The sequence below is a fragment of the Balaenoptera physalus genome, assembly GCF_965194825.1.
Source record: "Balaenoptera physalus genome assembly, chromosome: X".
In the NCBI taxonomy this organism is placed as follows: domain Eukaryota; kingdom Metazoa; phylum Chordata; class Mammalia; order Artiodactyla; family Balaenopteridae; genus Balaenoptera; species Balaenoptera physalus.
Window position 1 is genome coordinate 133124704 of NC_138903.1, and position 25756 is coordinate 133150459.

Sequence of the window (25756 nt, forward strand, 5' to 3'; positions counted from 1 at the left end):
CCTGTCTTGGGGATCAAGGACCCATCGGAAAAGCGGGAACCCAGCTGAGAGGGGGCAGGGAATGAGGTACCCGTGGGAATGGCAGGGATCGCCTCTGGGAAGGCTCCCCCAAGGGCCAAGCAGGAAGCCAGAGAATGTTCCCAGAGTGTCGCCGGCACCCTGGGGCATGTGAGAAGGGGTGAAAGCCCGGCCTGCCATGCCCACAGTGCCCTTGTGTGGCTGTGCCCCTCAGCGGGCTCTGGAGTACAGGGATTCAGGCTGAGGACCAGGTCACCGCCACGTGCCCACTCAACGGCCCCCTCTGCCAGCCCTGAGGCGCAGGGGCTTAGCCTGGGGCCCGGGTCATCACATCCCAGCGTGGGTGTCCCCCTTGGCCCTGGGGTGCGAGGGAGCTCACTGTGGAGGCTGTGTCACACCGTGTCCCTGGAGCGGTGCCCTCTGCCAGCCCTGGGGGGGCGGGGGGGCTCGTCCTGGGGGCCGGGCCCTCCAAGGCCGCCGTCGCCGCCCCCTCCCCGCTGCATACCTTGCCCACAGCCGAGCAGCTGGGAGGCTATTTATAAAGGCGGGTGAGATCAGCGGCCGGCCGAGGCTATAAATGCGCAGGCCGCGGCCGGGCCCCACAGGAGCAGCCGCCCGGGGCGCCGGAGCCGCGGGCAGCGCTGCCGGGATGAGCACCAGCGCGGTGGGCGGCGGCGGGGCCAGTGGCGGCAGCAGCAGCAGGTAGGGCTCGGCCTGGGCGCCCGGGGCCCCTGGCGCCTCGCGCGCTCACTGCCGCCCACCCCACCCACAGCTCACAGGCCTCCTGCGGGCCCGAGTCCTCAGGCTCCGAACCGGCCCCCGCCGTGCCGGCACCACGGATACTGCAGGGGCTGCTGGGCTCCGACGACGAGGAGCAGGAGGACCCCAAGGACTACTGCAAGGGTGAGGCCTGGCCGCGGCGCCTCCGGGAGGAGGGGGCCGAGCCGGCCCACGTGGGCCAGGGCGCCGGTGGGGCTGGGCTGTCCCGGGGCACGGGGGAAGGCAGCACCCCCACCGTGCCCTCCGGGCTCCCTTCCCCAGGTGGCTACTACCCCGTGAAGATCGGGGACCTGTTCAATGGGCGGTACCACGTGGTGCGCAAGCTGGGCTGGGGCCACTTCTCCACCGTCTGGCTCTGCTGGGACATCCAGTGAGTGCCCCCTCCACCCCCCGAGGCCCAACGCCAGCTGGGGTCCTGCCCTCGGGCACCGTTGAGGCCACGGCGATGGCCCCGTGGGTCTGGCCGGTGCTGGCAGCCGACGCGGGTCTCGGTGTTGCAGGCGCAAGCGCTTCGTGGCCCTCAAAGTGGTGAAGAGCGCAGGGCATTACACGGAGACAGCTGTGGATGAGATCAAGCTCCTGAAATGTGTGAGGCGCCTCCCCTACCCGCTCCCAGCGCCCCAGGAGCCGCCCAGGGCCTGGCAATGTGGGTGCAAGGCCTGCCGGGGCTCCGCGGGCGGGGGTGGGGGGGGTGGGGGGCGGGGCTCCCGGAGGGGCAGGCTCCAGCTGGCTCCGCGGAGTGGGAGGACCCGAGGAGCGGGCAGGGCGGGCCCGCAGCCTTTCTTCCAGCGGGGCCCAGCTGGAGCGGGAGGGGGGCCCCCACCCCAGAGGTGCCACCCGGGGAGCAGCTGGCGAGGGGCAGGTTGGAGCCGTCTGTGGCCCCTTGGCTTTTGCTCCAGGTCCGAGACAGTGACCCCAGTGACCCCAAAAGAGAAACCATTGTCCAGCTCATCGACGACTTCAGGATCTCAGGGGTTAATGGAGTCCGTATCCTTTGTAGGCTGAGCAAGCAGTGTGGCAGCACAGGGGCCAGCTGGCTTATGCCTTCCCAGCTCCTAGGACCTCAGTTTGCTGATCTGCACGATGGGGGTTTATCCCTTCCAGTGACACTGCGAAATACCCCCATCACCACTTTGGGGATTTGTGTTTCTGTGTGGGGGTCAGGGAGCGGATAACCAGGTTGGCACAGGCTATCCACAGGCGTTGCTGGGTTACCCCCAAGTGGGAGGGCCCACCTCCGTGGCAGTGCCTTCCCTTTCGGGGGGCTGTCCGTAGGCTCTTTGGCAGACTTGGGCATAGGACTGGGGACGGGCTGAGAAACCTGTCTATTCCTCCAGTGCCCTCTCCCTAGGGTGACCACAGAAGGTACTGTCCCAACTGGCACACCTAAGAGTGATAGGGACACTATGACAGCAGGATGGTGGCAACACCGGGACCTCCCAGACCCAGCTCTGCACTGCCTGAGGCTCGTTGCTCCCCCGCCCCAGCTGAGGGTGGGCAGGGCCTGTGCCCCAGCTGCTTGCCCACTGACTGCCCTTCACTCCCGGCCCAAGACGTGTGCATGGTATTGGAGGTCCTAGGCCACCAGCTCCTCAAGTGGATCATCAAGTCCAACTACCAGGGCCTGCCCGTGCCCTGCGTGAAGAGCATCGTGAGGCAGGTGAGCGCCGCGCGTGAGGCAGGTGAGCGCCGCGTGTCCGGCACGAAGAGCACTGCGAGGTGGCCTGGGCAGGGCCGGCGGAGTTCAGGAGTGGCTCTCCCCAGGTGCTGCACGGCCTGGATTACCTCCACACCAAGTGCAAGATCATCCACACAGACATCAAGCCTGAGAACATCCTGCTGTGTGTGGGTGATGCCTACATCAGGCGCCTGGCTGCTGAGGCCACAGAGTGGCAGCAGTCAGGGGCCCCGCCCCCATCCCGGTCCACAGGTACCAAGAGCCTGCGTGGGGCGGGGCGGGGCGGGGCCCGCAGGCCTCAGCCCCTGCCTGAGTCTGGGTTCCTTTCTGTCACTCCATGCTCTGCCTGCCCCACCCCCCAGTCAGCACTGCCCCCCAGGAGGTCTTGGTAAGTGGGGGCGCCCCTCTTCCTGGGCCTCACCTTCCTCAGCCTCTCTGGTTCCACCCCTTCCCTGCCTCTCCACCCTCCCCAGGACTCCTGCAGTGGCATTTCCAAGAGGCTGGGTGGCCTGGATGCGGATGACACGCAGAGTGGGCCACGTGCCCCAAACTGCCCTGGGTGGCTGCTGGGCTCGCCCCCGCCTCAGTGGAAGGACACTGCGTCCGAGGCTGGGAGGGGCCGGAGCTGCCCCTAGGGGAGGCTGGCACCCACAGGCAGGCCTGCTGGTTCCTCCCCAACCTCAAGCTCTGGGAAGTGGCGGGCAGGACAGGAGACGGGGCGGTGCCACGTCTGGTGTCCCTGGAGCCCCCGGGCCCGCAGGCCATGGGCAGAGGCTCGGGCTGCTCAGGGGACGGGTGACGGGCACGCCGGAGTGACCCGGGCTCTAACGGCAGACCGGTAAGCTGTCCAAAAACAAGAGGAAGAAGATGAGGCGCAAACGGAAACAGCAGAAGCGGCTGCTGGAGGAGCGGCTTCGGGACCTGCAGAGGCTGGAGGCCATGGAGGCGGCGGCCCAGGCCGAGGGTGAGGGGCCAGGGGGGCGCAGGGCCGCCTGGCACGTGCCGCAGCGGCGTCTGCTCACACACCACCTCCGCCCGTCTCCCCAGACTCTGGCTCAAGACTAGAGGGGGGCAGCGGCTCCACCTCCTCTTCTGGCTGCCACCCTGGGGGGGCCGGAGCCGGCCCCTCCCCGGCCTCCTCCTCCCCTGCCCCCGGGGGCAACCGCAGCCTCAGCCCCAGCTCCCAGACCTCAGGCTTCTCGGGCTCCCTCTTCTCCCCCGCCTCGTGCTCCATCCTCTCAGGCTCGTCCAACCAGCGAGAGACCGGGGGCCTCCTGTCACCCAGCAGTAAGTCAGGCAGCGGCAGGCAGCAGGCGGGCGGGGCTGGGCAGGGCAGGTCCGGGCCAGCTCAGTCTCTCTCCCTTCTCTTGCTTCCCCAGCACCATTTGGTGCCTCCAACCTCCTGGTGAACCCCCTAGAGCCCCAAAATGCAGACAAGATCAAGATCAAGATCGCAGACCTGGGCAACGCCTGCTGGGTGGTATGAGAGGGCACGCTGCTATGAAGGAGGCGGCACAGGCCTGTCCCCAGGGCTCACCGAGCAACCCGCTAGACCAGACCCCTCCCTGTGTCTGCCTCAGGCCGCAGTCCCAGGGCTGAGCCGAAACCAGCACCGGCCCTGCCTGGTCAGCAGACCCGGGCCCACGGCAGGGGGTGGGGAGCCACAGGGAAGCGGCCGGCCTCAGCCTCAGCTCGTCTGGCCAGACTCTCGGGACGCCTGGGGACGCTGAGGCTCAGCGAGCCCCACTGCGCTCCTCGGGTGCACGGCCCAGAGGAGGCGGGAGACGAGAGGGGGGCCAGTGAGGGCAGGCCAGCCACGGCCCCAGCTCCTCCCCAGGGCTCCCCTTGCCTGCAGCACAAGCACTTCACCGAGGACATCCAGACACGGCAGTACCGGGCCGTGGAGGTGCTGATCGGCGCCGAGTACGGGCCCCCGGCCGACATCTGGAGCACGGCGTGCATGGTACATCCGTTTGGGCTGCCCCCGCCCAGGGCTAGCCCCCGTGCCGCAGCCTCACCCTCTCCCCCTTCCAGGCCTTCGAGCTGGCCACTGGCGACTACCTGTTCGAGCCACACTCTGGAGAAGACTACAGTCGTGACGAGGGTAGGGGGAGGCAGGCCCTGGGCTCAGCCTCGGGGTCCCCCGGCCGCCCGGCTTCCTCCCAGCCACCTGTCTATTCACAGACCACATCGCCCACATCGTGGAGCTGCTGGGAGACATGCCCCCTGCCTTTGCCCTCTCGGGCCGCTATTCCCGGGAGTTCTTCAACCGGAGAGGTGGGGCCGAGCGGGCTCAGGCCGCCTGGATGTAGGGGGCGGGGCAGGGACCTTGGGCTCTGAAATAGGGGGAGCAAGGGGTCCCAGATCGGAGTCCTCCCTGGTGGAGCCTGACCTAAGGCCCACCGGCCTGCCCCCAGGAGAGCTGCGGCACATCCACAACCTCAAGCACTGGGGCCTGTACGAGGTGCTCATGGAGAAGTACGAGTGGCCCCTGGAGCAGGCCACGCAGTTCAGCGCCTTCCTGCTGCCCATGATGGAGTACATCCCCGAAAAGCGGGCCAGCGCGGCCGACTGCCTCCAGCACCCTTGGCTCAATCCCTAGGCCCGGCTGGTGCTTTGGGCAGCTTGGGGCGGTCCTGGCTGCCCCCGACCCCCAGCCCTCAGTGCCTTCACGGAAAGCAGGACAGCTCCGCCCCACTGCGGGACCGCCCCACCCACCCTGCTGAGTGCGAGCTTTCTCACACCGCCCTCGGCAGGGCAGACAGGTACCAGGGCCAGGCCTGCCTTCAGAATTCGTTCTGCCCCCAACCCTCGCAGAGGGCCCTCTGAATGGGAAGCGCGCTGCCTGTTTTCTTAATAAAGTGTGACTGAAACACCAGCGTCCTGGAGTGACAGAAGCATGCGGCCAAGGGCTAGGTCAGAAGTGGGTTTATTCTGGGTCCACCCACCGAGCCAATTAGGGTGCTGAGGGCGCGAAGGGGATCTAAAGGGTGGGCCGAGACGGTCCCGGGGACGGCCTAGGCCTCCACGGCCCGGCCGTTGATGACACGGATGCGGCGGATGATGTCCTGGATGGCCTCTGACGTGGTGCCCTGGCCCCCGATGTCTGGGGTGTGCATCTGCGGGAGACGGGCAAGCTTGGGCACACAGCGGGGCCTGGCCAATACCGGAGCCCTAGCCTGCAGGCAGCCCGGGGCTGCCCACAGTGCCCCGTGGCCTGCAGGGGCTGGGAGCGCCACCAGGAGGGCAGTAACACCAGCTAAGGCCCCAAAGGCCCACTCTGCCTGGTACAACCCCCACCTTGGGGGCAGCACAAAGTGTCGGGTCACCATTTCCAGCCCCTCAGTCGTCCTATCAGCTCAACCGGGGCTGGGGTGGGAGTTGGACAGGAGGCAGGTGGGGGGAGCCTCACGTTTTCATTGTCCATGGATGCCAAGACGGCCTTGCGGATGGAGGTGGCGTACGAGTGGAGCCTGAGGAAGAAGAGCAGACTTCGGTCCTCGCGGCCTTGGGTGCGGGCCGGGGGCCAACGGCCCGGCATCGAGAGGCCACTTACTTGAGGTGGTCGAGCATCATGCAACTTGCCAGCAGCGTAGCCGTGGGGTTGGCGATGTTCCTGTTGGCGATACTCTTGCCTGTGTTCCTTGTAGCCTGGAAGAGGCGAGACGAAAAGGAGGGGGCTGGGAAACACAAGAACGTCGAACGTAGACTGCATTTGTGTAAAGTGTCCAGAACAAGCAAATCCAGAGACAGAAAGCAGGTGACTTCGGTGCCAGGGGCTGGGAAGGGGAACAGAGAGTGACAGCCACAAGTACAAGATTTCTTTTGGGGGTGATGAAAACATTCTGGAATTAAGAGAGTGGGGATGGTTGCACAACTCTGGTTATCTCAGAAACCAATAAATCGTACACTTTGAATGGGTGACCTAGGAAGTATGTGAGCTATAGTGCACAAAAGCCAGTGGCCCTGGCACTGCTGGTGGCACTCACCGTCTCAAACACAGCATACACGTGGCCGTAGTTGGCCCCCGCTACAAGGCCAGGGCCCCCAACCAACCCCGCACAGACGTTGTTGACGATGTTGCCGTAGAGATTGGGCATCACCATGACATCGAACTGCTGGGGCCGGGACACCAGCTGTGGGGCAAGGAGGGGACAGCCGGCACCTGGAGCATGGGCAGCCCCGGGAGCCCAGCGCAGGGGCCGCGCAGCATGGCAGCCGAACTACCTGCATGGTGGTGTTGTCCACGATCATATTCTCGAAGGTGATCTGGGGGTAACGGGCTGCCACTGCCCTGCAGCACTGGAGGAAGAGCCCATCGCCCAGTTTCCTAAGGGGGACGCAGGACACCAGCTTGGCCACTGCAACCGTCAGCCGGAGGGACGGCGCGCGCAGACGCCACAGAAGGCTGGGTTCTAAACTACAACCGGTGCCGTCTGCGGGACGGGCAGAATCCCGTTCCACCTCCCCTAGGTGTGCACTGCGGTGAGGCCACAGCTGGGAAACGGGCAACAGGGCGTAGTCGCGGGCCCCGAGTCCCAGAGAGCAGGCCTAGGCAGCAGCGCGGAGGGGCGAGGTGGGGGGCATACATGATGTTGGCCTTGTGTACAGCCGTCACTTTCTTGCGCCCACTCTCCTGGGCCAGTTTGAAGGCATACTCAGCAATGCGCAGGGACTTGGCCTCGGTGATGATCTTCAGGCTCTCCACCACTCCTGCCACACTCTGAGAAGGGGACGAGGGAAAAGAGGCCCACATCCTGTCTGAGCCTGCCCTCTAGCACGAGGTTCCCCTCAGGCACGGCCTTCCTGACCACCGCCCTAGCCGAGCTCGTGCCCGGCAACACGCCCCCACCTCGTGCTCCAGGCTGCTGTACTCGCCCTCCGTGTTCTCCCGGACGATGAGGATATCTATGTCCCTGTGCCGCGTCACCACTCCCGGCAGGCTCTTACAGTGGATGACGTTGGCGTAGAGGTCCAGGCTGGTGCTAGGGGCACAGAGGGAGAAGCAGCCGGCAAGTGCAACGTCTCTCTGCTGGCACTCCCACCCCCGCCAAGCCCCCACCCCGTGCACTTGGCTCTCACCGAAGGATGTTGTTTCGGGATTTGTGGGATGGCGGCAGGTTATGGTTTGTTTCAATATTGCCTGCAGGACAGAAACAAGACCAGCAAGCTGGAGAGGGCACCCCAGGCTCAGCTATACCACCATATTCCCCTTTCTGACCCAGGGGATGTGTGCCAAGGGTGACTCCAACAGGAGAACACAACAGCTTCCGGCGGCAGAAGTGTTTCATGGAACACTCTAGCGTAACTTGCAGCATAAGCCCCATGGGGGCAGAGGGGCATGTGTGTCTGTGCGTTTGGTTCACTGATGGGCTCCTGGCACGTAGCATGCACTCAATAAATACTGAACGAATGAATGAATGAACAAGGGTTGGCATCTGGCCAGAAGGTCTTGCTAGACCCTGGGTGGGGAATGGCAAGGCCAGGGTCTAGCTGGACAGAAAGTGACCACTCTTGCTTACTAACAGGCTGGTGGCTAGGCTGGCACCAGCAAGGGGACCTTGGCCAGGGTTAGTGCCAGGCCCTGCATCGAGGAAGCACAAGAGCTCCAGCTCAGAGGCAGGCAGGGGTTGCCTGGAAAAGACCACAGCTTCACCTTGGCTGGGACCAGGGCACCCAGAGGGCCAGCAGCTGCTGAGAGAAGGCAGTCAGAGGGTGCCGAGTAGAGGAGGGCTTTCTCAGGGCCCCCAGGGCCGCCGGCCCTCCACCTCACACCCTGCCTGGACTTCCTTCACCCAGAGTGCCTTGGGCACCCTGTAGCTGACACGGCTGCCCCCCCACGTGACTGCCAGGGCCTGGGGCTCTAGCCGGGTTCATCTTTGCCACTCACTCCTCACACAGAGCAGGTAATGGTCTAAAGTTTGCAGAATGAGTGATGGAAACAGTTTAAGGACCTGGACCAAACCAAGGCAAACTCAGAAAGGGTAAAGCTCCCATCTGTAACATCCACAGCTGTGCCAACTGGAACCAAGGCAGCAGGCAGAGGGTTAGAACTACATCTCTGTGACATCTGGTTTGTGAAGAAAGACTCTGAGGGTCAAAGCTGACTCCAGCAGAGAGGGCTGCCTCAGGAGGGAGGAAGGGGGTGGAAGGGAGCCCATCCCTGGACAGGCTCCCGCAGAGCCTAGTGCCACCGAGATCTCAAGAATCACAGCATCAATGGGGCCCCAGGGACAAGTGTCAGCTTGGAGGTGAAAGGAATCACGTGCAGTGCCCCATCCTGGCCCCCGAGCTCACCCTTCAGCGCCACGCGGTTCCGCCGGATGGCCATGATGGCGTTTCGGATGTCCTCCTCGTCGGCGTTGGAGCTCACGTGCACCTCTTCGAAGTCCACAGGCACACACGCATGCCTGGGGCAGAGCAGGGTCAGGGCGGCGGCCCCAGGCCTCCGTCCGGGAAGCCTGCCTGGACCACTGGGTGCAGAGGCCTCTCCCCTGCTGCTGCCCACCGTGCCCTGGCTCTGGCTGAGGGGAGACTGAGCCCACCTGCGCCAGCTGACAGGCGTGCACTTACACTCCACAACACTGTTAGTGGGCCTGGTTCCACCCTCCCCGTGCTCGGGCCGGCCTGGCAGGATCGCAGACACGGGGACAAAAGGCCTCCCACCACTGGCTCACTGCCCCTCTTGGCACAAAGTTCTCCGGGTCCCCCTGGCTGGGCCCAGGGGCTCTGTACCTGAACACAGACTTGACGTGCAACATGAGCTCTGGCCCGATGCCGTCCCCTGGGATCATGGTGACCGTGTGCCGCCCACCATACTTAGCCGACGGGGGCTAGAAGGACGGGGAGGCCTTCAGTTCCCTGCCTCCCTCCAGCACTGACCCAGTGGGAAGGCCCACCAGGAGGTGCCAGCTTGGGGTACCACACCCCCACACCCTGCCCCGCCCACCCCAGACAGGGCTGCTCACGGCGGGGGGCACTCCTGGGTCACGAGGACAACAGCAGAAGCAGGCCCCGTCCCCGCCTGGACTCGGGTCAGCCCCAAAGCAACTAAAAGCCCCACCTAACAGGCGGATGAGAAGAACACTCACAATTGTTTGTTGCTAGAGGCGGGACCGGAAGGAAGAAGACACAGATCAGCCAAGGTTGGAGGAACAAGGCTTTGCTGGGGAATGGGGCCGTTTCCCTGGGGCGCTGTCTAGCACGGTTCAGGGGAGAAGGGGTGGGCGAGCTCTGGAGACTGCACCTCAGGGGGAGAGACACAGAAGGGCAGGGAGCCAAGAGGCACGCCACACACGCGTGCACGCGCACACGCACACACACACCTCTGCACCCACGCCTGCCTGTGAATGCGTCTGCATGCACCTGTACACACGTGCCTCTGCACGCACACAGACGGGCACACGTGAACATCAACACACGCACGTGCGTGCACACACTCGGGTGGGTACTTACTGAGAAGTTCCTCCGGGGGGCTTCGTGGGCACCTAGAACCTGGCAAAGAGAACCCAGATGCCAGTGGTTGCTGTCTAGCCCAGAAAGCCAATTTGGCAAGGGCCAGCCAAGCTCCTGGCAGGGAAGGCGAGCGTCCTCACCACGCCCAGACACGCCCTGCGCCTCAGCCGTGCACCACTGTCTAGCGCACAGCAGCACACAGACCGGCCCGTCGGAGCACCGCGGAGGGTCGTTACAACCCTTTACACCTCCTTCAGGTCCCTGGTCAGTTTTTTAAAAAATGTTTACATCCCCCTCCCCACCTTTTGTTGTTTCTGGTCTTCTTCAGCCAATTATTCCTGCTCAGTGATGTCTGTAACTTGGAAAAGTTGGCACGCCAAACGTAGTACAATAGGGAAATCGTGAAAACAAACCACTGGGCCACCACGACCGTCATTTACATCATTTTAACAATCATGTTTCCTTATTACAAAAGCAGCATATGGACAGAACACGAAGATCAGAAGGAAGAAGACAGCACCCAGCCCCCCGTCCACCCAGAGATAAACACTGTTCGCCCCACGTGGAACAGCCCTCTAGAATCAGAAATCGAAAAACGCAACCATTTTCAGAACGGCAGATGCCGATCTTTCGGAAGGCTTCCTGAAGGACTGCAAAACTGCTTCGTGGCCTACATGGATGACAGATGTCCCCACCCCACCCCCCACTTGAAACAGCCACGCTTGGTCACATCGGTGCCACGCCTGACAGCTTCAGAGCAAAAGCCACCCGAGCCAAATGGGACAGGTGCTCAGAGTGACCTATCTGGAGTCCCCACACTTTCCTGGAAGAAGAAGCCCATGTCCCAGCTCCCACCGCAGCGGGGCTACAGGCCCACACACTTTCCTCCCTGTTGTGCCCCACCTGGGTGCCCTTCAATCCAGAGACAGAGGCAGGGCCAAGGTCCTCCTTCTCGCTTGGGAATGCCCTGCCACTTGCCTGCTGGGGCAGCAGCAGATCGTTCCAGCCAATGGCAGAGTCACTGTGGCCATTTTCCAAAGAGCCATGCCTTCCTGCTAGCAGTCTAGAAGCTCAAGCAGAGGCTGACCGCCCCATCTGGGTCTCCCTGGCTGGTATTCACAAGGCTCCCACTTGCACAGAGCTCCGGCAGCACAGGGGTTAGGAAGCGGATGACTAATAGACAAGAGGCCCTGGGGGCTTCTGATGATCCACGGGGCCCCCGGGTCTGCAGCCTGACACAAACTGGGGGCTTTTCTGTTTTCCTTCTAGCAACTGTCAGCATCTGGCTTCATCTTATCTGTAGGCTCTCAATACAAACTTGTGGATGGTGCTTGTATTGAGACTGCCTTTCCTCCAGGAAGCCTTCCCTGATGCCCTAAGGCTGCTGAGCTGTTGGTCCCCCCGGGCTCCCAAAGCCCTACCCACCCCCCTCCCTTCCCCCCAACCACAATCTCCCTAGGTTATCGCTGCTGTGCTCCCTTTCCTACCCCTAAGCCCCTGAGAGTGGACACCATGTCTGTCTGAGCCCCTACTGTCACCCCAAGACCGAGCAGAATGCCTGGTCCAGAGCTGGGACACAAAAAACATTTACTGAATGAATGAGCATATCAGAAAGTGAAGGAAGATATGACGGGCTTTGAGGCTAGGGAGACCTCGGTCCAGATCATCCGTCTACTACTCTTGGTGGCAAATAGCTTAACCTTGCTGAGATTCCCACCCTTACCTGAAATCCACAGAATAGAGGTGCCTACTTCATCTGACTGCTGGAAACATTAAGCAAGAAGAGGTATGCAAGCTGTTCAGTCGCTAAAAGGGCACACGGGGCTGTGCAAAAGCATACGCCCCCCCTTTACCCCACCAGCCCCTCAGGCCAGTGTTCAAGGCTGCTGGCCAGTGAGGGGATGCTGGGCTGACCCCTACAGCTCCGAGCAGTAACTCCTCCTGGGTTTCAGCCCTCTGAGGCCTACTGGCGCCCGGCAGGTAACCTGGCCGTGCCGGTGAGCCAGCGCTCACATCAGGCCTGGCTCTGCATCTGCGCAACCCCACCCCACCAGACCCTGGACCCCATCACTACCACCAGGGCTGAACCTCTCTCTCACCTGGTCCCAATGCTAGATGTTCCATCCAGCTTTGGCCAAAGACCCAGACAGCTCTCAGGATAGTGACTTCCCTGACCTTGATCTGGACATATTCAGGCACCTTCCTTCAAGAGATTACAAAGCTTCTGTGAAGCTACCTATCAAAGGAGCCCAGTATGAGGCAGGATGGGATATATGCATTGGTCTCCAGCTTGTTCATCAAGCAGGAAGGTGGATTGTTACCCTCGCCCTTTGATAGTGCCACAGAAAGAAAGGAGTCCAGAATGGTACGTGTCCCAGCCTAAGGGCGCCCGTGCTCCACATCTTAGCGAGGTTTCTCTCTTCAGCATGTTTCTGTTGGATCAAGTACCAATGGTGGCTGCATGTTTTCACACGAGGTCCCCATTAGCGGGACCAAAGATCTGGGCTTCATCTCTAAAGGTTCCCATACCCAGGACAACCAGTCTCAGGGCAAGGCATTGCCCAGCTAGCAACCTTTCACTGCCCCCCATCCCTGCCCCAATATGGACACAAGCACACACACAGGGGAAGTCAGGGAGGAGATAGATGTCCCCACCAAGATCCTGCAAGAGCCTAGCTGCCAGCGACCTCTGGAAAGCCTCTGGTGAGCAAGTGGGAGAAGTCAGCATTTTAAACATAATTCCATAAACCAGAAGCTGTTACAGGGCAGTCTTCCCCAGGGATCAGAGGGGGGAAGCATGGCCGAAGACATGTCCACAAGTAGTGTCACCAAAGTCACAGAGTTCTGAAAGGTCAGAGTTGGGTGGATCCTTTGAGACAGAGGAGAAACTGGAGCCCAGAGAGATCAGATCTCTCGTCCCTCAGGGCCAGTCCTGACTCGATGACTCTTCAGATGGCTTCCAACCCACCCAGGGACTAAATTATCCTCATTCAAGCGTGTCAAGAGAGAGGAATCAGACCTGAATAACCAAGATCCTAAACAGAGAACAACGGAAGCAAAGCCCTCGAGGCCTCCCAACCCGCCAGTTTCAGGAATCCTAGCTCCTTCCCATTCCAGGCGCCTGCGGTGGGGGGGGGGGGGGAGGCTCTGGGGCACCGGCAAAGTCCGATTCGCCACCTCCACTGGGAGAGGTGGCAAAGCGGTCCACAAGAGGGAAACCTGAAGAGGAAGGGCGGCCAGGAACCGATCCCCAAGAGGGCAAGAGCAAGGCGGGCCGGCCACGTGACCGCCTTGGGGGGGGGTTCCCACAAGGACACTAGGGAGGTGACATTGCCCCCCGGGGTCCACTCTCCCCGCCCGTCGGGAGCTCCCCCACCACAAGATGCAGACCCCTGAGAAGCCAGACCAGAATCAACTTTGGCTAACCCCTTCACTGACAGCGAAGGTGGCCAATCAACCCTGGCCCGCAGCACTCTCCCCTCCCCTCACGGGACCCGCAGCCAATCGGGCCCCAGGACGCTCCGCGAGCGGCGGCCGCCGGCCTAACCCCGGCGAGGTGCAAGCACCCCTCAGCGAGCGCCGCGGCTGTTCCCGTGGCCCGCTCCTGTTTCTCACCTCCCAAGGACGGCAGAGGAGGGCCGGCCTGAGCACTGCCTTCACAGCGCCGCCCGCGATCGTCGCCACCTTCAGCGCCATGATGGAAAGTGAGAACTGCCGCAGGTTCCGACTCGCAGATGGCGCTCTCGCGAGAGTTCGGCGGGGCGCGAAGTCCCGGGAGGGGGCGTGGTCCCGCAGTGCGCACGCACACGGCGGCGCCGGTTCTCACGCCCTCTTCCGGCGCCGAGAGCGCCGCCGCCGCCGCCGCCGCAGCCGCCGCCGCCATCGCCATATTGGGGGGAGGGCGGCCAGCTGGGCCCCTGGTCCGGGGAGGGGACACGTCAGTGCCGCCGGCGACGTCACAGGCCCGCCCGGCCCGCCGGCCCTTGATTGGCTGCTGCGGCCGCTTACGCGTCGCGCTTCCTCGTCTGCTCCTCGTGTTCAGGGGAGTCGCTCTCTTTTTCCCTCGGCAGAGAAGAGGCGATGGCGGCGCTGGCATCTCTCGGCGCCCTGGCGCTACTCCTGCTGTCCGGCCTCTCCTGCTGCTCAGGTAGCGGCCTGGCCGGAGCTCGTTTCTGGCGAGCCTCTCACCCACGACTGGTGGTGCGTGGGGGGAGGAGGGGTGCGGGCGAAGCGGGGGTCTGGGCTTTCTTCCTCAGAGAGGCAGGTGGTCTCTGGTCGCGGCAGCCGAGGCCACCACGCGCTCCTGCACCACACACGTTTACCAAGCAGCCGGGCTGCTGGGAGAAACAGCCTAGTCTGTCCCCCGTCTGCTCCCGCGAGGAAGAGTCCCAAAGCCTCTCCCGTGCGCCTGGCCCCAGCTCCAGCAGGAAAAATGACACATGTCCCTGCTGCCACTCCAGGAGCTCCCGGTCCCGGAGGGGGGGTCGGACAGGAGCAAAGCTCTGCAGCGCAGGGCGATCGGAGCGAGAAACTGGGCCGGTGGAGAGGAGCCCCTGACCCGGTGCGGTGGGGCCAGGCCTCCCCAGGAAGAGAGGGAGCAGGGACGGTCCAGGCAGAGGGACCCGGAGTGCGGGCGAGTTAGAAAGGCACTGAAGAGGGAAAGATGAGTGGGCCTAGAGTGCCTAGATCAGGCGGTTGATTTGTTCCCCTTGAGGCCTTGCCATATCCTTATAGGGTTTTTCAGCGGAGTCAGATGGCTTCACACTCTTGAGAGGTTGTTAACACTTAGTGGCAGGATTGAGCTCAGACTGGAGTCCAGAAGTTTGTTTAGGAGGAGGTCCTTGCAGGAGCCCACCCCGGGCCTGGGGGTCTGGACTGCGTCAGGGCCACTTTCAGTGCATTCACTTCACCTGCCCTACTTCAGGCCAGCGCCCTTGATGCCTGCAGTGTTTCACCAGCCTAACTGGCCTCCCCGCCTGCACCCTGCTCACCTGCTCCTCAGGAACTCCCCCACGCTATAGCCAGTGATGCCTGGAAAGGACAGACCTAACTATCAAACCCCTCTGTGCTCCCCCGTGTCCATAGGCAAAAGGTCAAGTCTAGCAGAGCGTGGAAGGATCTGGGGGATGTGGCTCCTGAGAACCACCTCCCACCCATGTTCCCAGGCATCTTCCTACCGCCATTCCAGTCCCACAGCCTCCTCTGACTGCCTCAGCCTAAGTCATGGCCCTGCCGGACACCACATTTGGAGAGCAGTTGGCGCCTTGTGATTTAGGTGGCACCTTTCCTTCCCTTTATCCTCTAGCAGTGTGGAGATGACTGCGGCAGCATCCTTTTTCTCAGTGCAGCCCTGTTCAAGGGGACAAGTTATGCTTATGGACCCAGACCCTCTGCCATTTCTTTCCCTCCGGAAACGCTGGGGCCAGTCGTGGCCTTCTCTCAACTGTCTGGGGCAGAGACCCTTTCCTTCATATCAAAAGCCCCCGTAGGTTGCCAGCAGCTCCATGCTTTGTGTCTGCAGAGGATGCCTTCAGTAAACTGTTCAGAGCCATGCATGGCTCTGAATTGAGGTCAGCCTGGCCCCCCATGGGCTTCTGGGGTGCTGCAGGGCAGGCTGCATCCCTAAACCATTGCATGGCTTCCTTGTCTGCAGGTCCAGGCACAGACTCGAGTTGTGCAGTGAATTCATGCAGCACGCCCCCGACCCCACCCACACACACTCACCTGTTCTTCTGCCTGTACGTTGAGGTTCCACCTGTACGGAGCCTTCCCATCTCCCTTCCCCTGCCTTCCTTCAAGGCCATCCCACCCCTCTTTGACACTGTACTTCTGACTGATCATTTGGATCTGTCTCCCAGACCCCACCTGGCAGGGTCCAAAGGGCCCTTTGTGTTCTCAGCTGATGAGCTCTGGGAAGTGGGGTTAGGGTGGTCCCTTCTGCCCCTAACCAGCAAGCACAAGCCAGGCCTTAGCCGTTCATCTCTGCCTCTCCGCAGCAGAGGCCTGTGTGGAGCCCCAGATCACCCCTTCTTACTATACCACCTCGGATGCTGTCATTTCTACTGAGACTGTCTTCATCGTGGAGATCTCCCTGACTTGCAAGAACAGGGTCCAGGTGAGGCAGCGGGGGTTCAGCCAGGAGGGCGCGGGGGCGAGAGGTGAGCAGTGAGCCTGAGACCTTGGGCCCTCACTGGCAGTGGATGGGGTCAGACCTGGGGGTCCGTGTGGACAGGGAGAATCAGGGTTTTGATTCCCAGGTGTAGAAGAGATCAGGGCACAGCCAGGCCAGATTCTAGCGGATATTTAAAGAACATTCCCCCTCACCTGCCTGCTCTGCTGCATCTATGTGCGGTGATACAGACAGACACCTTGCTGCGTGTGGAAAGAGTGTACGCGTGAAGGGAGACAGCCAGGCTCAGCCCCCAGGCTCCTGCGTCCCTTTACTGGTTGCTCTTTGCCGAAGCGTGTGTCCACATGTGTGTTTCGTCATTTCAAGACCAAGCAGCCCTGGCCTCAGCCCCTGCAACCTAAAGGCCCAGAGAAGGAAGGAAGTTGGGCCTTCTTAGGTACAGTCTTCCTTAGGCAGCTCACTGGGTGTCCACGACCGCGATACCCGCTTCCAGGCTCAGAGGAGAAACGAGCCCTTCACTCATCCCGCCCCTGTTCAGTTAACAGGCTTGCTGTGGGTTAGGGAGGCCGGGCCACAGGGGAGATGTGGCCTCCAAGGAGGGAGACAGACGTGGAGAGATGGTGGCAGAGTCGTGGCAGGCTGGCCTCCGTGGTTCCCGCGCGGTACCCCCGCCAGGCACACCGCAGTCCCCGGCTGTGCCCGGTGGCCTCCTTACCCACAGGCCGAGGGTGCTACTGCGGGCGGCAGAGCGGGGCCTCACCGGCAGCCAGAGGGGAGAAGGTGACTCTCCTTTTGTCCCCTCCCCCAGAACATGGCTCTTTATGCTGATGTCAGTGGAAAACAGTTTCCTGTTACCCGGGGCCAGGACGTGGGCCGATACCAGGTAAGGGATGCCGTGGTGGTCACTTGCGCGGGCGTGGCTTGAAGGCCGGGCCAGCAGGGCTGGGGTCCTTGAACTCGATGCGCTGGCCGTGGCGCCATGTGCACTGCCCACCCCCTGCCGAACACACCCCACCCAGGTGTCCTGGAGCCTAGACCACAAGAGCGCCCACGCAGGCACCTACGAGGTCAGATTCTTTGACGAGGAGTCCTACAGCCTCCTGAGGAAGGTGAGTGTCCCCGAAGGCCACCCAGGCCTGCAGTAGGGAGGGCATAGCCCACTGCCCCAGCTGTCTCCACCCTGCGGTCCCCTCTCTGACTTGGAGCAGGATGGCCGGCGGGCGACTTCCTGCTCACCCACCCAACCTGGCCCTGTGCCTTCCGTGTCACTCCTTCGCCTGCTTCTCTCCTTCCACGGCTCTGGCCGGTGTTCCTGCCTCTCCCACCCACCCAGCATCGCCCCCTGACCCCAGCACCTCCCTCACAGGCGCAGAGGAATAACGAGGACATTTCCATCATCCCACCTCTGTTCACAGTCAGCGTGGACCATCGGGTGAGTGGCCGGCAGGGGCTGGCCCGACACAGGGGAAGGAGGAAGCAGGTGGCAAGCCTCGCCCTTTAGGGAGAGCTGGGGGCTGAGCCAAGTTGACTGGTGTGTCTTCGCGCCCCAGAAGGAGGGTGGCTGGCGTGGCTGGCCTTCTCACCCGTCCCTGCCCCAAGAATGACTTTGGTCTCCTTTCTTGCAGGGCACCTGGAACGGGCCCTGGGTCTCCACCGAGGTACTGGCCGCCGCCATTGGCCTAGTGATCTACTACCTGGCCTTCAGCGCCAAGAGCCACATCCAGGCCTGAGGGTGATGCCCCCCACCCCCCTTGCTTCTTTCAATAAACAGTTACCAGCTATCCCAAGCACCAGGGCTGTGTCGCACACACGGGCAGAGCTGGGTGACCGGCATCCCTCCGCCTGCCTAGACGGCACAGGCACTGAGTGGGGGCAGGTCTGGAGGTCCCCTTCCTCCTTGTGTACGTTGCTTTACTCTTGGCCGTTGTTAGCGCTCCCTTCTCAGCCCCCTGTGAAGCCTTCGGGACCTAATAGCCAGTGCCCACCGTCTCCCAGCGTTGCCTGCGTGGTTCCAGGCGGGGCACGGGGCTGTCTCTCCCCTCCGCCGCCCAGTCTGCTGGCAAAGAGTGGCCTTGTTCTCCTGCCCTCGCCCAGCCTGCCTGGGCCCGCTTAGGGAAGGGCCCTCTGACCACCTGCCGTTTTGAGGGCAACTCCCCAGGGCAAGTGGCGTGGGGAGCTTCCCCGAAACCCAGCAGTCAGCGGCGCACGTAGCCACAGCCCCTCCTGGCCTTCGGAAGGGCTCCCGTGTTTGGAACCCTGGGCAGGAGCCACACACTGAAGTACTTCCTGTGCTTTTCCTGGGGGACGCTGCGAGCATCCCTGTGGAGCTTATGCAGTCGCAGCTAGTACTCCAGGTAGCTGTCGGGGGGCGGGGGGTGGGGGTGGTGGCCCTTCCAAGCTCTCCGCTTCAGCGTGGTGCCTCCCAGGATGCTCTCACCTCGTGGTGTCAGGTGGGGCACGGAGAGAGGCACAGAGGGGACCCGGAGCCCCAAGCCTCCGAGGAGCCATCGTTGGCCCTTTCCCGTTCGGCTGTGTACCTCCCCTCCTAGCGAGCCCTCTCTCTGAGCGCCTGATGGTCTCGAGACAGCGGGCGGGCGTCCCTGTGCAGGCTCCGTGCTCCACGTCGACCCGCAGCCCTCCCGCCAGCCCACTTTCCCTGCTACCGCCCACGGCTGGAGAGGTGGGGGCCCAGGGTTCAAAGGGGCTGCATGCACGTCCCGGGGGAGCCCTTTCCCAGCTGCACGGCTTCGCTCAGCTGTGACCTGGCTTCCTCCAGGATGTCGGTGAGGGGTCACTGGGATCAGCGTCCATCAGCTGTTACCAAAGACACACAGCTGTGTGAATAACAAGCCTCCAGCGAGGCTGCACCCAAAAAGGAGGCCCAAAGCCTACGTGAGTGGGCGGGGGTCTCCTCTGGGCTTTGTCCTCCACGGGAGTGTGGAGGGACCTCCTCCGGGCTAGGGGACGCCAGCTGTTCCCTGCCCCACAGCCTCGGTCCACGTGAAGCGGGTCAGCATGGGGTGACTGGCAGGAATAGGGAGGCTCCACGGAAGAGCCCCGTCCTCGCTCCCCAAACGGGCACGACAGGAACCACGGGGCCCCTGAGGGCCAGGCCAGGTGAGAGCTGCTGGCTGAGGCGCCTTCCGCGTTCCAGACAGGGCCGGCGGCGCTCAGGGGCCCCTGCTGGCTGAGCTCTGCTCCTCCTCCTTGTAGGGGCAAAGTGGCAGCTGTTGGCCGCACAGCAGCTCTTTTTGATCCCAGCTCCACCACTCCACCCAGTTAAGTCACTGGCCCAGTGCTGTCACCGGTCCAGTGCGCCGGTTGCCAAGGGCTTCCAGATCTCCTGGTGTCACATTTCCCAGAGCCAGTGAGAGCCAAGCCCCAGCACCAGCTTTCACGTGGCCAGGGGACCCCAGGTTCCGGGCCTGTCCTGGCCCCCACCCCGGGAACTCTGGGCCTCTGGCACCCCACCCCGGAGCAAAAGTAAGGTACCTCTAGAGCCATCAAAGTGAGCCCCCAGCAGCCAGAGAGGGATGCTCAGGGAACAGGTGGCCTTAGTCTCCAACTCCAGCCAGTTTCCTGCGATGGGCTGGGTCCTCGGAACCCCATCCTTCACAGGGGCCTGTATGGAGTGCCCCCTCCCCAGGAACGGGGCTGGTCACGAGTTGATGTTCCTAGCCCCCAGCTCCAGAGGCCTCTGAGGGGTAAGAGGAAGGTGGTGTCTCGTGTTTGCCCCTTTTCATCAACAAGCCCTTTCCTCCCTTGAAGCCACTGGTGTTCTGTGAGACATGCTGGGTCTTCCCTCCCAGCTGTTCAGACAGCATGGCACTCCGCTTCTGGGAACACAGGCTCAGGTTTCTTGCTTGCGCCAATCTCATCAAATTAGCAAAATTAACAAGAGGTCTACATTGCTCTTTCAAGAGAATTTTTAAATGTATCCTCACCCACTTAATGTGCTGGCAGCGTCCTGTGTCTTTTCAGGAGACTGAGCGCCTACTCAAGGGCTCACCGTGCAGACGATACCCCTGGAGTTGCTGCCTTTGGGGCCTTGGCCCCAGCCAGGACTTAGCAGTGTTCCTGGCACTGAGCAGATGCCCAGTGGTTTGCTGTGCTGAATGGAACCTCGGAGTTCCCGCAGCCACCTGGTACTCATCTGGTCAAAAGACACTTCTTTGCATCTTCTGAGGGCTGGGCACTGTGGGGTCCCCAAACAGGGAAGGAAGCTTGTGCCTTCCAGAAGCCTGTTGGCCCTTGCCCCCGCTAGGGTGCTCCCTGAGCTGCAGGGCCAGGAGAGGGTGGAACCGCTACTCTAGGACTCTGACCAGAGCAGGGGTGTTGGCCTCACGCACGTGTCAGCTCCAGGCTCAGCCGCCAGTCCTGAGACAGGTCTCTGCCATCCTTCCTGCACCTGGGCACCACCCTTGTGGCCGTGGCAGACCTCTGAAATGACTCTGGTGGCTCTGTCCCTCCTCCCGGAGTGCTGGAGGCTGACTTGAGAACACCTTGCTGTTGCTCAGCTTTCCCCTGACCCGCCCGGCCCCACGCCAGCCCCCGGTGCTGGAGAATGAACACGAGGAGGCCAGGAGTCACCCTCGAAGGCAGCTTGCTTTATTCTCACGATGCCGGCAGGGGGCGGGGGTGGGCAGCCTGTCAGCCTTCCATCTGAGGCTCTCTGAGCCGGAAGTGCCCCGAGGCCAGCTCTCACTAATGCACAGGTCCCTGAGGGCTGCCCGGCCCACACTGGCAAAGTGGGGCGCAGGGCATCTTCTCCCCAGTCAGCCCACCTGGCAGGGCCCGCCTGTCACTCAGCTCCAGGCCGCTCCCTAGCTCTGCGTGGGTCGCGTCACCAAGGTCTGCTGCTACTCATGGGACTTGGCTTCTGGACCCCTCACACCACTCAGGAGAGAAGCCGAGCTCCAGAAGGCGTCTGGCACAGCCCTGGGCTCGCTTCCTTCTTCTTGGACGGGCACTGACCCTTCAGTCCCCGCAGTCGCCGGGGAAGGAGGTGACCTCCAAGGTGAGCCTGGCAAGCCACATCGGAAGCTCCCGGTCCCCACAGCTCAGAGCGGAGACCACCTGCAAAGCTGCTTCCCATTCTTGCCTTCATTCCCCCACCTCCCCTCCCCCCATCCCCCTCCCTTGCTTCCCCCCACCCCCCTCCTTCCCAGGTACCACTCGGGGATTCCACCTCTGTCAGGCTGCCTGAAGGAGCTGCCAGCCCTCAGAGCAGGTCCACAAAACAAACAAACCAAGAAAACAACAATTGGCAAGCACAGAAAAGGAAAAGAACCACAAAAATCAGGGTTGCCTTTGTCTACAAGTAACGGACATTCTCTTGTGCTTAGGACAGTCTTCTTTTCAGCTGACTTCCCTGTCCCCAAGTGCCCGCGCTGAGAGCGCTCTGCAGGGAAGTGCGTGTGTCTGCGTGCGTACATGTGTCTGGGCTCGTGTCTCACACACACACATGCCTACGGCTGAAGGGGGGACCGATAAGGGTCTGCCCCCAGGCCAGCTGTTGATGTGGTCGCTGTACTTGGGGAGAAGGAAGTCACCGATGGAGAGAAGCATCCCTCCTCCTTCAGGGGCTTCTGTCCGGTAACAGAGTCCCACGCGCACACGCAGACACACGCTAGATTCTACGGGAGAGCAGAAGACGGGGTCCCGGCAGGCTCAGTGGCCCTGGGCCAGGGCGGAGGACCCGTGCCCTGGAGCACAGCCGGGCTCAGACGGTGGTGACGGAGAGCAGAGGGTTGTAGACGCGCTTCCCGTCGGCCGAGCGCGTGCCGTGGGCCAGCATCTCCTGGATGGTGATCCAGTTGTCCAGGATCTTCTTGCTCCGCTTCTTCATGGTTTTGCGGTGGCTCAGCGCGATGATGTTGAGCTCAGCCCTGCTGTCGCCGCTCTGCTCCCTCAGGCACTCGAGGCGGCTCTGCAGCATGAACTCGCGCCGCCTCCGCTGCTCCCGGGCCCGGAGCAGGTGCTGCTTCCGCTCCTCCTTGCTCCAGTAGCGGCCCATCTTCATCTCGCTCACCGCGTCGTCATCGGTGGTCATGCCGCTGCGCTCCTCCCGGATCTTCAGGGCCCGGGCTTTCAGGAGGCGGTCCCGCACCGGCCGCTTGGCCACGTAGCGGGTCCCGTCGCTGCGCACCTTGACCTTCCACTCCATGCGGGGCGCTTCGGTGGCCGCCGCCGCCGCCGCCCCACCCACCCGAGGGCCACTGGCCAAACTCAAGGCGCCGTGGCCCAGCTCTTCCAGACCGCGCGGCGGGGCCAGCTGCACGCAGCTGTGGTAGCGCTCGCCCTCCTGGCCCTGGCCGCGGTGGCGCCGCGACAGGTAAGGGCTGCCTTCGGGGCCCACGCGCTCCAGGGTCACCCCCGTCTTGGGGCCGCGGCGGACCCGCTCCTCCGAGCGCTGTCTCCGGCCCACCTCGGGATCCCGGGAGAGGGATCGGAACTTGGCGGGACTCCCCTGCAGAGGGGCAGCCTTGGGGTGGGCGGCGACAGGGTGTCCGGAGGGGGTCCGGTTCAGGTTGGAGTTGCCCCCGGCGGTCGCCCGCCTCAGGGGACTCTCAGGCAGGGGCTCCGCCAGCAGCGGGGTGCTGCGGCAGCTCTCACCCGTGTTGTAGGCGCTGGTGCTGTCCTTGTCCGACTTCTCAGGCAGCTCGGAGATGTCAGACAGCTCGTGCTTCTTGGGCTCGCCGGCCCCCAGGTCGTAGAGGCTCTCCTCCTCCAGCAGCCAGGCCTTCATGCAGCGCTCACGCAGCTGTTGCATCTTCTGCGCCCGTAGGATGTTGCGGCACTTGAACTCCAGGTGCCGCAGCTCCTCCTCCAGCACAGCCATCTCGTGGCCCACGCTCTCGTTGCGGTTGACATCCAGGGCGCCGTTGCCGCCGGCAGCCCGGGGAAAGAGGAGGCCCAGGGGGTTGCCATTCTCCAGGTGGCACTTGATCTCCAGCAGCTCGCGGTAGCGCTCGTACTCCTCATCCGTGAGGCCCGGCACGTCGCCGCCACCCAGCCCCGCGCCCTCGGCCAGCAGGGAGTCCATGCTAAAGTGGAAGTCGCGGCTCTGCAGGGCGTCCCCTTGCAGGCCAAACTTGCGCAGGGGCCCGGGCGTGTTGGCGGTACTCAGGGGCTCGTCCCCCAGCAGGTCGTGCTCAGAGCTCTCCTCGTTGCGCGTGCTCTCATCCGTCCGGCCCACCCCACTGTCCAGCTCCTGGCTGTTGCTCAAGCCTGGGCCCGCATCAGGGGCCCCTTTCTCCTCTTCGTTTCCAAGCTGGAGCTGGAAGATGAGCCCCGCTCAGTCTGGGACCCACCAGTGGGGGCGCCGTCGGGGGGAGGATGGAGATCGGAAGGGCTTTCGGGTCTGGTCCATCTCCCGCAGCCCCCCAAGCCCCTCCTCCTTCTGCCCTCCTGCCCACCCTCCCCACCCTCCCCACCACCGCCCTTCCTCCTTCCTCACCTGCTGGGCAGGGGGGGATTTCAGCTTCCGCGCCCGCAGGTCCCCCTCGTTCTCAGAGCCACAATCGTCCAGGAAGTCGTCCCGGTCACTGTCCTTCCACCGCTTCGCCAGCTGCAGAGACAGGCCCGTGCTGTCCCCACTGCCTTAAGGGCCTCCGCAGACAATGACCCCGCTTGCGTCGAGGTCCCAGCCCACTCAGCCATCAGAGGCCACAAAGGGAAATGGGCCCCGGACGCCCCCCCGCCCTCCACCAGTGCCAGGTTGTTGGCATGTTTGTGCCCTAGTCGGCAGCTTTCAAGACAGAAAGCCCCATGTCAGGGGACCCAGGACGCCCTACCGGGCACACACACCTGGCTCTCAGGCCGGGCCACCAGCAGGGAGATGTTGGTATTTTCCTCCTGGCTCAGGATGGCCACTGCCTCTTCCCGGTTCTGGACGTCCACACCATTTATCTGTGGCAGGCCAAGGGACAATCAACGAGGACACCAGGGCTGGCTCTGGGGCAGGCTCCAGTTGAGCTACAGGGGTCCCCTCGCAGGGAGCTCCGAAGCGAGCACCCTGGGCCAGGACAGGCTCTCGAGCGCTGGCAGGATGGAGACAAGTGGAAGGTGCCGGGGGCGAAGACAGCCTGGCCCACACAAGAGCGCACGTGCTCAGAGGGCGGCGTGGAGCAGGACACAGGCTGCTAAGGGGCCCGAGCAGAGACGCCAGCAGAACCCACGGGCATACGGGAGCCACCCGCGGGGTTGTGCAGGAGGGAGATGAGTTCTAGCCCTGGTTTCAGGCATGGCAGGATGCCCGGCATCAGGCTGGGCTCTGAGCAGGAGAGAGCTAGAATTGGCTAAGGAGAGCTGGCGGGGCCTGCCTGCCCTGCTCACCTGGATGATGCGGTCTCCCTCGCGGATGCGGCCGTCTTTGGCTGCGATGCTGTTGGGATTCACCTGCAAGGCACGCGCATCGTGGGGACTCGGCCCCTCCCTAAGGTGCCCGTCTGGTAGGAAGGGGCAGCCTTGCCTCAGAGGCCCCAGTGTGAACGGAGGGCTGATTTTTTGAGCATGGCAAAGTATGGGAAAGTACCCAGCACCTGCCAGACGGGTGGCGGAGAAGAACCCCTGTGATTACCAGGAGGGCTCCTGAAGGACGTGGCGGGAGAACAAAGCCTGGCCGGACCACATCCTGCCTTACCCCGCAAGGCCCCACTGTTCCACTACGGGCACAGGTCTCCTGGGGACGACTGCCTGGCTGGGCACACACCGAAGCCACTGGCTGCCCTGGCCTCACCGGCTGGCAGCCTCCCTGTGACGCTAAGCTGGCTCCTTATGGGCCGCCTCAGAGCCCTGGGCAGCGTGGCAAGGCTGTGGGGATAGGATGGCATGGGAGTCTTCGTGTGCCACACCCTGCCTGCCTCAGCGCCTGCCACCGTGGTGCCCCGGCCCCCTCACAGGTGCTGTACAGATGGGCACCCAAGTCCAGCTGTCACGTCCCAGCACACAGGAAGGCGCACGGAGCTCCACTGCCTTCTAGAAGATCCCAACCCCCCATCCCGCCTTCATACCTCTCCAACATAGATGCCCAGGTCCTCCTCGTCATCCGTGCGGTAACAGACCATCAGGCCCAGCTTGTCCCGGTGGCTGGTTTTATACAGCTCCACCTCCTGCCACAAGGGGGATGGACAAACAGAGGGAGAAACTGCAGGGACGGCAGCCTCGGCCCAGCCTCACCCCCCGGACCGTGTCGCCTGAGCTGAGTTTCCAAAGGTCTCTCTTACCATCCCAAATGGCACATGTGTCCTGTGGTGTCCCCTACCAGGAAATGCCCAAGACACACACAAGACACACAGCATACAGACATGCGTGGGACACAGACTCACCAACACACACTGACAGAGGGACCTCACCCGTGCCCTCCCCAACTCAGCCCAATTTGGCCCTTGAGCCCTTGAGCCACGCGTGGGAAAGGGCCGCGAGGCCCAGCCGCCTGGGGGTTCAGGAGCCAGGCCTGAGCTGGGCTACAGACAGACGTCCCGGGGCTGGCGCCCAAGGCTGGCCACCAGCTCACCTCATACTCCAGCTCATCCATACGGTCCGCCTCCTGTGGGCCGCCCTCCATGAACTCCGCCGGGTCATAATACTCATGGCTGATGGGGGGGCTGCCCAGGAGAAGCGGGGCGTCAGGCCAGCCATCTGCTCCCCTCCCTCCCTAGCCCCGGCTCCCAGTGAGCTCAGCATGGAGCCCT

At 63.1% G+C, this 25756-nt stretch overlaps 4 protein-coding genes across 14 annotated transcripts in view; 2 read left to right on the forward strand and 2 right to left on the reverse strand.

The window, feature by feature from the left end:
- Positions 1–571: 571 nt before the first annotated feature.
- On the forward strand, positions 572–5349 carry SRPK3 (SRSF protein kinase 3). 3 transcript variants are annotated; one of them, XM_082446176.1, is made up of 15 exons: positions 573–720; positions 791–921; positions 1060–1168; positions 1299–1386; positions 1698–1785; positions 2286–2458; positions 2563–2728; positions 2839–2864; positions 3311–3440; positions 3524–3763; positions 3856–3956; positions 4332–4439; positions 4511–4580; positions 4661–4753; positions 4894–5349. In XM_082446176.1, exons 1-15 carry the CDS (start codon positions 596–598, stop codon positions 5076–5078), a joined length of 1833 nt encoding a protein of 610 aa, XP_082302302.1. In that variant the 5' UTR covers positions 573–595; the 3' UTR covers positions 5079–5349. The 3 variants fall into 3 exon arrangements, with proteins under 3 accessions (XP_082302303.1, XP_082302302.1, XP_082302304.1); XM_082446178.1 differs by having other exon boundaries at positions 2352–2458; XM_082446177.1 differs by having other exon boundaries at positions 572–720; positions 2352–2458; positions 4511–4753.
- A 40-nt stretch (positions 5350–5389) lies between these two features.
- Positions 5390–13701, reverse strand: IDH3G (isocitrate dehydrogenase (NAD(+)) 3 non-catalytic subunit gamma). Of its 2 annotated transcripts, XM_082446179.1 has the most exons (13): positions 13547–13701; positions 9932–9970; positions 9568–9579; positions 9212–9309; positions 8774–8886; positions 7559–7619; positions 7329–7461; positions 7066–7199; positions 6704–6806; positions 6466–6612; positions 6033–6127; positions 5889–5949; positions 5390–5595 (listed from the first exon to the last, which is right to left on the reverse strand). In XM_082446179.1, exons 1-13 carry the CDS (start codon positions 13625–13627, stop codon positions 5494–5496), a joined length of 1179 nt encoding a protein of 392 aa, XP_082302305.1. In that variant the 5' UTR covers positions 13628–13701; the 3' UTR covers positions 5390–5493. The 2 variants fall into 2 exon arrangements, with proteins under 2 accessions (XP_082302305.1, XP_082302306.1); XM_082446180.1 differs by lacking the exon at positions 9568–9579.
- A 218-nt stretch (positions 13702–13919) lies between these two features.
- SSR4 (signal sequence receptor subunit 4) lies at positions 13920–17842 on the forward strand. Of its 3 annotated transcripts, none has more exons than XM_082446190.1 (6): positions 13921–14078; positions 15931–16046; positions 16870–16944; positions 17081–17170; positions 17428–17493; positions 17687–17842. In XM_082446190.1, the coding sequence occupies exons 1-6, from the start codon at positions 14012–14014 to the stop codon at positions 17789–17791; spliced, it is 519 nt and encodes a 172-aa protein (XP_082302316.1). In that variant the 5' UTR covers positions 13921–14011; the 3' UTR covers positions 17792–17842. The 3 variants fall into 3 exon arrangements, with proteins under 3 accessions (XP_082302317.1, XP_082302316.1, XP_082302318.1); XM_082446192.1 differs by having other exon boundaries at positions 13922–14078; positions 15928–16046; XM_082446191.1 differs by lacking the exon at positions 17081–17170 and having other exon boundaries at positions 13920–14078; positions 15928–16046.
- Positions 17843–20653: 2811 nt separating this feature from the next.
- Positions 20654–25756, reverse strand: part of PDZD4 (PDZ domain containing 4) — a 30285-nt gene continuing 25182 nt past the window's right edge. For 5 of the 6 annotated variants that reach the window (XM_082446166.1, XM_082446165.1, XM_082446164.1 and 2 more), the window contains 6 exons: positions 25579–25669; positions 25076–25174; positions 24399–24461; positions 23871–23972; positions 23521–23631; positions 20654–23340 (listed from right to left, as the gene is read on the reverse strand). In XM_082446166.1, coding sequence (XP_082302292.1) covers positions 21784–23340; positions 23521–23631; positions 23871–23972; positions 24399–24461; positions 25076–25174; positions 25579–25669 — 2023 coding nt within the window. In that variant the 3' untranslated portion in view covers positions 20654–21783. The remainder of the gene's footprint in view (positions 23341–23520; positions 23632–23870; positions 23973–24398; positions 24462–25075; positions 25175–25578; positions 25670–25756) is intronic. The other variant, XM_082446167.1, reaches the window with a different exon arrangement.

Excerpts from the sequence above, each read along its gene's own strand:
- SRPK3 (XM_082446176.1), top strand. The coding sequence starts at position 596 with ATGCGCAGGCCGCGGCCGGGCCCCACAGGAGCAGCCGCCCGGGGCGCC. Across the intron at positions 2,459-2,562 it reads TGAAGAGCATCGTGAGGCAG|GTGCTGCACGGCCTGGATTA; the intron begins GTGAGCGCCGCG and ends GGCTCTCCCCAG. Across the intron at positions 3,957-4,331 it reads TGGGCAACGCCTGCTGGGTG|CACAAGCACTTCACCGAGGA; the intron begins GTATGAGAGGGC and ends CCTTGCCTGCAG.
- IDH3G (XM_082446179.1), bottom strand. The coding sequence starts at position 13,627 with ATGGCGCTGAAGGTGGCGACGATCGCGGGCGGCGCTGTGAAGGCAGTG. Across the intron at positions 7,200-7,328 it reads ACAGCAGCCTGGAGCACGAG|AGTGTGGCAGGAGTGGTGGA; the intron begins GTGGGGGCGTGT and ends TCCCCTTCTCAG. Across the intron at positions 5,950-6,032 it reads ATGATGCTCGACCACCTCAA|GCTCCACTCGTACGCCACCT; the intron begins GTAAGTGGCCTC and ends CTTCTTCCTCAG.
- SSR4 (XM_082446192.1), top strand. The coding sequence starts at position 14,012 with ATGGCGGCGCTGGCATCTCTCGGCGCCCTGGCGCTACTCCTGCTGTCC. Across the intron at positions 16,047-16,869 it reads CTTGCAAGAACAGGGTCCAG|AACATGGCTCTTTATGCTGA; the intron begins GTGAGGCAGCGG and ends CCCCTCCCCCAG. Across the intron at positions 16,945-17,080 it reads AGGACGTGGGCCGATACCAG|GTGTCCTGGAGCCTAGACCA; the intron begins GTAAGGGATGCC and ends CACCCCACCCAG.